Source organism: Populus euphratica, unplaced genomic scaffold (genome assembly GCF_000495115.2).
Source record: "Populus euphratica unplaced genomic scaffold, PopEup_1.0 scaffold192.1, whole genome shotgun sequence".
NCBI lineage: Eukaryota > Viridiplantae > Streptophyta > Magnoliopsida > Malpighiales > Salicaceae > Populus > Populus euphratica.
Genome location: NW_011500073.1, coordinates 97,957 through 108,347, shown reverse-complemented (window position 1 = coordinate 108,347; position 10,391 = coordinate 97,957). Strand labels below are relative to the sequence as shown.

Sequence of the window (10,391 nt, the reverse complement as noted above, 5' to 3'; positions counted from 1 at the left end):
AAAATTTTTTAAAGACAAAACTGAAAATTTCAAAAAATAGTATTACAATTCATATTAAATTGCGAGAGGATAAAGGGTAAAAACTGTTACATTGGTCTCCCCCACGGCACTTTCCAGTAATTAAGTAATTGGTTAATGTTTTGACGTAAAAGAAAATGTGCATAGTGTTTTGTCTTTTATTTTTCTCCTGTTGTTTTCCGACGTGGCAACTGTGAAGATCAATGTGGAGAAAGTACCAGCATCTTTGTCCACGTACACAAAATATACTCTCCCTCTCCCTCTCTTTCCCTCTCTATCCGTGTAGAAAATAAATTAAAAACAAGCAATTTTCTTTATTTTTCTCCCTGTTGCATAAAAATCAAATTCCCTTCAGTTCCTCTCGATCCTCATTTTCTTTTTTGATCGCGAGAGAAATTGAGAAATTCTGGGGTTTGGGAGACCAAAGAAAAATGAAGGCTATGGAGACGGTACATGATCTGATTGAAGAAGCTAAACTTCGAACGGTTTGGTGGTGTCTTTGTATCTTTTCCGTCACTTACTTCTTATCTCGTAAGTTCTCGATTCCTTTTGCTTTCTTCATCTACTTCTTGATTCTGTACAGTGCTAGTGAAGCTCTTTTTGAAGGTTCAATTTCTTAGATTTTTTGATTGATTAATCAGTGAATTTGCGTTTTGTATTGTATCAATTGAGCTAGGGTTAACGTTTTATGGAACTTGCTATTACCATGGCGTCGGTGATTTTTAACTGATCAGGAGTTTTTTGTTTCTTTGAAGATGAAAGATTTTAATTATTATTATTTGGTACTTAGTTTTGATCAAGGCAGGGTAGTTACGATTTTTATGTAATTTTTGAAACTTTTTCCCCACCTAATTATGCTTTAGTTGCCTATGAAAATTAAGGACTCTTTAGAAAACCAAAACCTTGATTTTTTTTATTAAAAAATGATGAAATTACATCATTTGAGGTTAGTTATAAATGGAAGTTTAAGTGGCATGAAGTTGATCCATTGCTAGAGTCCTCGTCAGTGATAGATTTGTTGCTTCAAATAAATATTTTTATTTATATGCATGTGCATGTGCATGTGCATGTTGCAGCTTTGGTGTGCTTTCGTTGGGAACCAAGCAACGGTGATGATAATTATCCAATATAAATAATTACTCAATATAATGTTATTTATTTATGGTTCTTGTGGTAATCATTGCAATTCATTACAGATACGAGTTCATCAATGTGGATGAATCTACCCATATCAATTCTCATTGTGTCTGCACTAAGAATTTTGTCTAATGAAGTGGAGTTCAGCTGGAAAGCACGCCAGTCAGTTCGTCGACTGTCTTATTTGTCACATTTGGAGAAGAAACAGTTGTCTATGAATGACTCACGACTTTCCATTGTGCCACCGGCACCAAAGTGGAAGCGGAAAATTGATTCTCCAGTTGTTGAGGCTGCAATTGGTGGTTTCATCGATAAGATATTGAAGGATTTTGTGGTAGACCTATGGTATTCAGAAATTACACCAGATCGGGAGGCACCTGAGCTGATACGGTCGGTAATCATGGATGCTCTTGGTGAGGTATCTGGAAGGGCTAAAGAGATAAATCTTATCGACTTGCTAACTAGGTAATTTTTTTTCATCCTATAATATCCTTTCTAAAATGAAATAGGTCACACAAGTTTTCAAGAAACTTTTCATAGTTAAATAGTCATTTATAAGCTTTACGTGTGAAAACATTGGAATGAAATACTGTCTGGTGTTGCAGGGATTTGGTTGATTTAATAGGGGATCACTTAGACCTCTTTAGAAGAAATCAAGCAGCTATAGGAGCTGATGTGATGGCAACTCTTTCTACTGAAGAGAGAGATGAAAGGTTGAAACACCATCTAATGGCTTCTAAGGAGCTTCATCCTGCATTGATATCTCTCGAGAGTGAGTACAAGGTGTGAGTGGAGTGTTCCAATTTTTTTTCCTGCTTTTGTATGCACCTTCTTCATTGTTATTTAATGATCTCCTTTTCTTCTGCTTCCCATTTTCCTCTTCCAAAAAGGTTCTTCAACGACTGATTGGTGGAGTTTTAGCTATAGTACTTAGACCTCGTGAAGCTCAATGTCCGCTGGTTCGGACTATCGCTCGAGAGATTGTAACTTGCTTGGTAATGCAACCTCTTATGAATCTTGCAAGTCCTGTGTAAGTATACAGATTACTTGCTCTTGGTTTTAGGTCTGTTTTTTTTCTTATAGATGCTAATCTTCTAAAGAATTGAAATTATTTTAGGTGCAACATTAGAACTAGAGGAAAATTAGAATTAAATGTAAATGGTGTTGCTTTGCTCAAGGCCACAGTCTAAGAATGTGTGCACTTGCCTCCTAATATTTGTGATGCAAATAGCACCTGGAAAGTTTATAAAAGAAGGGGAAAATCTATTTCTATAAGCATGTCTATTTGGCTTGGTCCTAATTGAAGTAACCTAGACAGTTTTACCAGGTAAATAGAACATAATTTAGGGGGTCTAACTGCCAGGGGCAGTTATGTAATTTTCAGGGGTAATTTTGTGATTTGTAACATTTACCAGTCAACTTATTCACCATTATGGAAGTGACTTGCTAACTAGCAGTAGCTATGGTGCGCCTTCCTAGGCACCTCTTCATTAGCCTATATATATTGGTTGTAATATCCACTTTTGGAGAATTATTTGAAGTGAATGAAATGAGATTTTTCAGCCTTCAAGGTTAGAGATAAACATCAAGAGATAAATGAGCCATCTTGATATTGAATAGGAGGATTACTATGACTTTAACACTTGGTAGTTTACCAAAGATGAAAATGAGGGGTGGTGCCTAAGAAGTCCTAGGAGTTATTTATAGGAGCCTAGTGTGATGATAGGTTTGTTTTCTTTTTCTTAAACCTACTTGATCCTTAGCTCCTTCATGTTACTCCTCAAAAACACAACCTGTCCCCTATTTTTCATTTTCCAACCTATCAAATCTGTCACAACTTGTAAGCCATAGTACCAGGGTGCTGTAATTGTAGATCCTGCATCAATTTGGAGGTCATAGGAAAGAAGTAATATGAATTATAATAATGAAAAATTGGATTTTTTTTAAACTCTCTCCTAACAAGTTATATATGATCAACCATTGTTGCTGGTTGGACTGTCTGATTGAAGAAGTGGTCATCAGCTGCTATCCTCCACCAAATGATTCATCTTTCATGAGTTGATTAGTTTTCAAAGTATATGTTGCTATGACCATCCTGATTGGCGTGTTATCTGCAAACATGTTATGATTGTTTGTGTTTTTCATATTTTGTATGTAATATTGTGTGGATTAGATAAATTTTTGGAACTCTTTAATGTTAATGTATACCTCTGTATACTGAATCATCGTTATGCTTTATGTGACCAGGTATATCAATGAGGTACTTGAATTGATTTTACTTTCCATTAAAGATGATAGTCCAAAAGATACTGTTGGTGATCAACCTGCAGCGAGTGTGCATACTGCTGACTCCTCCTTGAGAAAAGATCCTTCTGTAAATAGTCAAAGGACTGGAACTGTTGACAACAAAAGAGACTATCAAGGAACAGATAAAACTTTGTCTAAAATTGATGATCGCGGAGAAATGTACTTGGATTATGACTCACAACAAGACCATATGCAGCCACATCCTGCAGAGTGGGCACGAATGCTAGAGGTGGCGACCCAGAGAAGAACGGAAATTCTTACTCCTGAAAATCTGGAAAATATGTGGACGAAAGGAAGAAACTATAAAATGAAAGAGAAAAAAAAAGTTAAAGCAGGGGTTCAGCAATCAATGGCAAAGAGTTTAGTTACAAGCATTGCAACTGATTCTAATTTAGGAAAAGATATGCTGATGAATACCAATGTAATCTTTAAAGAAATGGATGAGAAAGCTATAGGGCGCCTAACACCTAGATTGAGTCTAGATACTTTAACAAGTCATGAGCACAAAGATGGGAGACAGCCTACTCAGGATGGTAGCCAGGAATTGTCTTTTGAAGGCGCACATGTTGGTGGTGAATTGGAGAATGCCGGCAATCTCTCTTTGAATGAAAAAAGAGGTGGACTTAGGAGATCCAATAGCACCTCTGCTCTAGAAGCCCTGCCTGATAAAAATAATGCATTTACAGGAGATGGAGGGGGATCCATTATCTCAGAATTTTATAGCCCAGATTTTCGTAGGAGTCCAGATCATGCTGTTAAGGTCTCAAACATGGTAGTTAGTAGCGAGGGACGTCACAGTCCCAAGCTGAAGTGTCGGGTGCGTTTTCTTCTCTGAGTTACTGTGAGCCATACAGATTTTGGAACAATTAAATTATCTCTGGATTCTTTGTGAAATAAGGGATCTACATTAGAGCTTCTTCTTGGGCCTTGCTCTTTACCAGTCACCATACTTGAATGTATTTCATTTATTTTGCACCTTGTATATCCATGTCATTACAGGTCATGGGAGCATACTTTGAGAAACTTGGGTCAAAATCTTTTGCAGTTTACTCAATTGCAGTGACAGATGCAGAAAACAGAACTTGGTTTGTGAAAAGAAGGTTTGCTTCTCATCTAAAGATGACTTAAGGCTGCTAGTTTTGCTAAAAGTTTTGCATTTTCTTGATCCATTCCATTTACTATTCTTCATATTTACTGCATTGATGTTGTTTCTGTGAAAGTTCTCGAAGTTTCTAGATAACTTGAAGCTATTTTGCTTTTGCATCAATTTCCATCCTCTTCTGCAGATACAGGAATTTTGAGAGATTGCATAAACATCTGAAAGAGATCCCAAATTACACATTGCACTTACCTCCCAAAAGGATATTCTCATCAAGCACTGAAGATGCTTTTGTTCATCAACGCTGTATTCAGCTTGATAAATATATTCAAGTATTGTCTAATCTGTGCTCCGAATTTCTTATTTAGAATGCTTATTTCATTTTTCTGCTTCTTTAATCACGTTGCGTTTCCCAGGATCTCATGTCTATAGCCAACGTTGCGGAACAGCATGAAGTTTGGGATTTCTTAAGCGTTTCCTCAAAGGTACGGATTCTGTGGAAACTGAAATTTGTTTCTGAAGAATTTAGCTGAACTTATTGTACCCCTTTTTTTCTTCTTTATACTTCCATTTGTTAAATTAAATGACTCTGAATTTCTTTTTTTCTGTTTCCCGCCTTGAAGAATTATTCTTTTGCAAAATCTTCCTCAGTCATGAGAACCCTGGCAGGTATGTGGGTGTGTTCTTCTTTGTTGCTTCATCCTGACTTCTTATTGAAACTACAATTTCACTGCTAAGCACCATCTTGTTTATATGGTTTATCTCTCTCTCTCACACAAAATGCACACTTGCTGTAGAGAATTGATTGGTACCTTGGTTTTCCTGTTTTTGAGAGAGGTCTTGCTTCCTTTGGCTTATACACGTGATTTCTGAATTGTTTGAAGACTTGCATATCTTGGTGCACATCAAATTTCTTTTCTTAAATTGAATCTTTTGTTTATTTTGTTTTTATTGTCCATCACCTTGAGGATATGCTACAGAACATTTGATTTGACCCCTATTTTGCAAACAAGTAATTTAGTTTTGAAGAGAGCCATTTATTGAAGACCTCTATAACCCTTTCAATCTTTGAATAGCAAAATCATCTCAATTACCATTAGTTTAATGCTGTGGGTCCTGAGTGAAAGCTATGAGTATTGTTTCTTGTCTATCCCCTCTGCTAAAAAAGTTTCCTCATTTAATTATGTAATGTAACTTGACAGTCAATGTGGATGATGCTGTGGATGATATTGTGCGGCAATTCAAAGATGTTTCAGATGGCTTTATGCGTAAAGTTGTTGGTTCAACTTCCCCATTCGACGAAACCAATTCCTCAATCTACAACAGGAACTTGTCCTGGCATTTGGATGATGTGAATAAACTTGTCTCAAGGCAGGATACTTTAGAAACTGCAAACAGCTATTCTGAAACTGAAGAATGTCATAATCAAGGGAGCCATGACCAGAAGGGAGTTGGATCTACTGCAGAAGCCAGTGGTTGTCATTCAGTTAATGAATTGAATGCAAAGGGTTTTCCTCCTCTGGTGTTCAAACAAGATGAGGAGTCGCAGGCCTTAGGTTTAGAGAAAAAACCTGTATCAGAGGAGAAAAGTGAAAGGATTAACCATGGCGTGTTTTCTGTAGCAAACTCTGCAGTAGCTTCCAGTCATATGAATGATCCAGTCGGAATGCCACCTGAGGTATTTTAAGTTTGGTTATCTCTAATTTATCTCTCATTTTTTTCATGGCTCATGACCTTTTGCTGCAAAGATAATTTGGGCTTGGGGCATCACAAATTACCTGATTAAGTTGATAGAGCATAATAATAGTTTCTTCTTGTAGATTTGCTATTTCACTTTACTATTTCCCTCCAAGTTAAAATAAGCATTGCCTTTTCAAGACTGGGTTATTCATTTAGCTGACTTCATTTAGTTTGGTATCAATGGTTAGTTCGGTCAAGTTCCTTCTCAGTAAACCACACACAAGATCTTATAAACATATAGAGTACCACCTTCTACTCCCCAGCTATTTTGCTAATGAACTTTTTTGTTTTGGACACTTTCAATCGAAGAAACTTGTGTTCTAGGATTAAAACTATTCAGGTAGATTAGCTAAAGATACATCACACCTGTCAAACCTAAACAGATTGAATGATCAGCTTCATGTTAAAAATTGTTGAGGTTGTTGATTATTGATTTAAAGCTGAATGAGTCTTCGAGGAGTTTTCATTGTTTTTTTTTTTTTTTTAAATCAAATGTATAAAAATTGGTTCCAGGAGCTGAGGATAGCTAGATTATATAGTATTAAGATAGAAAAGGGCAGATGTAGGATTAAACTTGTTAAATACAGTCAGACAAGGGCACTGATACATGACAACCTAAAGGAGAATGTTGCTAGAGGTGGAAATTTTTTGGGTTAAGGACATGGGAATTGAGTAAAATAACTGCAATACTGAATCTGTATTTTATGAATGATGATGTCAGGCATTGCAGTCATGTCACAGTGTTCAGATGAGACATTCCTTTTCTTAAAATGTTTAGTTTGCCTCTTGATTTCTGAAGCTTGTTTTAATTCAAAGCGTAGGGAAGTTTGACTTTGGTATTTTTGCAGTGGACTCCTTCTAATGTAAGTGTACCTCTGCTAAATCTAGTCGATAAGGTGTTTCAGCTTAAAAGAAGAGGCTGGCTGAGGTGAGCTTATTGTTCTCTTTAGTTCATTTATTTCTAGGAAGTGTTTTGTATGCTATTATAGCAACCCTTGTCCGTTCTCCCTACCATATATTTGTGCATGATGCACCAAACTGTGGAAGATAAGAATCAGATGAAATATATAATAACCATGTCATAATTAAGGCTTTAGCTATAGAAGATCTTCCATGCATGGACTGGAATTTGGGAAAGAATCTCAAATTGTATTCTATTTGAAAAATTTGAGACATTCCTAAGCTGAGTTTGTGCGATTGCCTTCATTGAACTTATGTCTCCAATGAAGTTTGGTTATCCTCGATTTATTTGAGCTAGGAAATTTAAGTGGATATTTGGTGAATTCCAGAAGGTTACATTTAATGAAATTTCAATGGTCGATGGTTTTTCTGTGAAAAGTTGTTTTACTTGAATATAATATAATCTTTCTCCCTTTCATGGTATGAATAATCTTCCAGAACCTGTTTTGCTGGTTATTGGGCTACTATTGTTTAGTCTTTCACATTTGATCATCTTTATTAGCACAGAAGACAGGTCTTTTGGATATCAAAGCAAATACTGCAGTTAATAATGGAAGATGCTATTGATGACTGGCTTTTGAGGCAAATTTACTGGCTTCGGAAGGAGGACACGATTGCTTTTGGGATTCGATGGGTGCAAGATGTAAGAACTGAACCAATTTTTTGTTTCTTCATTAAGCTTACTGCACAGATCTTTTCCCAACTGTGTACGTGATTGATATAAAAAAAATTTACTTGGCATGATGCCCGTTAATTCCTGCCATCTTCAAGTTTTCAAGTAATGAGAGAGGTGTTTATGATTGGCTATTAAAGTTTTCAAGGTTACTCTAGGCTAGCTTCGTGCTTGTTTGGGCAACCAGCTTTACAGCATAAGCCTGATGAGGGCTATCTTAGGAGTGCCACTGTGTTTTTGCTGCCATGCTTGTTGCCTCCCTGAGACCTAATTGTAAATGAAATTGTAACAGATTCTGGGTGCCTAAACTGTTGCCCAACACATGCGAGTGATACTTGGTAAAAAGAGTCTTCATTGGTATGTGCTCAAAGTTGCCAAGGCAGGATTACACTTCTGTTTGATAGTGAACATGTTAAAGCCATCCAAAAGTAAAGCATTGATGTGGCTATCAGAATTAGGTTTTGTTTGTGTTGAGTTTAATTCCACAGTGATGCTTTGTCACTGGTCTAACTACATGTTAGTTAATGCCTTATTCGGGTTTGTGTGGTTAGCCCTCATCAAGGCATCATCTGATGTTGAGATGATTCGATTGAGGCAGTTTTTTTTTTGTTTTTTTTAAATAAGTTGTGAACTGGACTATAGTTTGACTTCTGTTGCTCTCTTGTTGATCTTGATCAGACTGACTGACTGTTAAATTATGTTATTTTCTTATGATGAATTACTTTCAGATTCTCTGGCCAAATGGCATGTTCTTTATGAGAGCAAGGGTTGCACAAAGCAAAGTTGACGATGACCAACCAAATCTCATACCTTTTCAGATTAGCCAACTGAGTGGCAGTAAGGTCTCTAATAAGGGTTCATTCGAGGAACAACTCGAGGCTGCTTGTAGAGCGAGTGATATCAAAAAAATGCTCTTTGGTGAGTATAGTTTTCTTAAACCATTGATACTTATATAATTTGAGGTCCTTTTACTGGTCTTGAGTTTGGCCTCATTGTCACCATGGATTTGTTGATCATCAGCTCTTTGAGAAATTTCTGAATGGTTTTATTTATTTATTTTGTTCTCATAACATTGACTTGTTTTTTTTTCTAATTTGGTAGTCATGTGATACTTGGATTTGACACAAGTCCATTTCTGATAGCATGTTTGGTACAACATGAAGGGGGGATGAAAATAGTGGTTAAGAAAATTAGGAAAGTGCTAGATTATTGTACTTACTTTAACTAATAAAGTTAGGTTTTAACTCACTTGGGTCCCTCATTTTTTTTTCATTTCTCTCTTTTTTTATTCTTTTATTTTCATTTTTTTTTTATCGTTCAACATTAAGTTTGTATTCATTTTTTTATTTCATCTTTCAATATTTAGTTGATTTTGAATTGATGTTCATAATGTGTTTTGGTTTGTTTTCTATGATGTTATTGTAGTTTCAATTAAAGAACTATCCTTTTGTTATCGTATAACTAAGAAAAAAATAGTTGAGATAAAAACAAAGTTATCAAATCTAGTGAAGTTTATGATCTAGGTCACGGGGTTGACGGGTTAAGCAGCCAAAAAAAAAAAAAATACTATCCTTTTGTTATCGTATAACTAAGTAAAAAATAGTTGAAGATAAAAACAAAGTTATCAAACCTAGTGGAGTTTATGACCTGAGTCATGGGTTTGGCGGGTTAAGCAACAAAACCTAGGCTGATTCATTATGTCACCTTCTCAATATATATACTTTTTTAAAGGTGTCATCTTGATTTTTTTTTTAAACGAAACCATGTTTTTTACATGTCTTTTGAGTTGTCTTTGGACCCGTTAAGTTAACTGAATCATGTTGAGATAGATTTAACACAATTTAATTTTTAAACCGAGGGCTAGGAAAAGAGTTGGGAAGGGAGGTTCCGAGGTTGATCCACTAGGCCAGGTTTGATAACAATGCCAAATAGTTTTCCGCGTTGAAAAAGTTAATGGATTTTTTTATCCAACTTGTAGCTTAGCATGAACATGCAAACTAGTTTCAATATAAACAGCTTGGAAAACAGAATTTGTCCTCTCATTCCTCACTCCATTTCTCAAGAGAGTAAAAGTTGCATGCATGTTTTGCTACATGTTTCTATTTTCAACAAAAGCAAGTCATTGAAAGCTGTGTTTGTCTGATTTGTTGGAACTTTCATCATTTGGATACTAGAGGTATAAGTTGAGGGTGTAGATTTTGTCTTCCAATTTTGGATGAACAGACTCTTCGCTTCAGAAATCTAGAGTTGAGTTCTTGACTACATTTATCAAGAGCATGGTTACAAAATTTTCCCTTTTGTCAGATGGAGCTCCTGCAACTTTAGTCAGCTTGATTGGAAATAAACAGTACAAGCGCTGTGCAACAGACATTTTCTATTTCACTCAGGTAGAGTCCTCTGTACTTTTTATGTTACGGGTTTAGGTGCAGTAAAATCAGCCCCCCCCCCCCTCAAAAA

The 10,391-nt window shown here is 36.0% G+C and overlaps 1 protein-coding gene across 4 annotated transcripts in view; it reads left to right on the top strand.

The window, feature by feature from the left end:
- Nucleotides 1-304: 304 nt before the first annotated feature.
- LOC105108537 (uncharacterized) overlaps nucleotides 305-10,391 on the top strand; it is a 10,828-nt gene continuing 741 nt past the window's right edge. For 3 of the 4 annotated variants that reach the window (XM_011002873.1, XM_011002872.1, XM_011002871.1), the window contains exons 1-14: nucleotides 306-549; nucleotides 1,215-1,620; nucleotides 1,761-1,938; nucleotides 2,046-2,185; nucleotides 3,403-4,279; nucleotides 4,462-4,562; nucleotides 4,749-4,893; nucleotides 4,978-5,046; nucleotides 5,185-5,230; nucleotides 5,764-6,239; nucleotides 7,150-7,229; nucleotides 7,769-7,904; nucleotides 8,663-8,852; nucleotides 10,239-10,321. In XM_011002873.1, the coding sequence (XP_011001175.1) occupies nucleotides 450-549; nucleotides 1,215-1,620; nucleotides 1,761-1,938; nucleotides 2,046-2,185; nucleotides 3,403-4,279; nucleotides 4,462-4,562; nucleotides 4,749-4,893; nucleotides 4,978-5,046; nucleotides 5,185-5,230; nucleotides 5,764-6,239; nucleotides 7,150-7,229; nucleotides 7,769-7,904; nucleotides 8,663-8,852; nucleotides 10,239-10,321 (3,027 nt within the window). In that variant the 5' untranslated portion in view covers nucleotides 306-449. Of the gene's footprint in view, nucleotides 550-1,214; nucleotides 1,621-1,760; nucleotides 1,939-2,045; nucleotides 2,186-3,402; nucleotides 4,280-4,461; nucleotides 4,563-4,748; nucleotides 4,894-4,977; nucleotides 5,047-5,184; nucleotides 5,231-5,763; nucleotides 6,240-7,149; nucleotides 7,230-7,763; nucleotides 7,905-8,662; nucleotides 8,853-10,238; nucleotides 10,322-10,391 lie in introns of those variants that run through there. The other variant, XM_011002874.1, reaches the window with a different exon arrangement.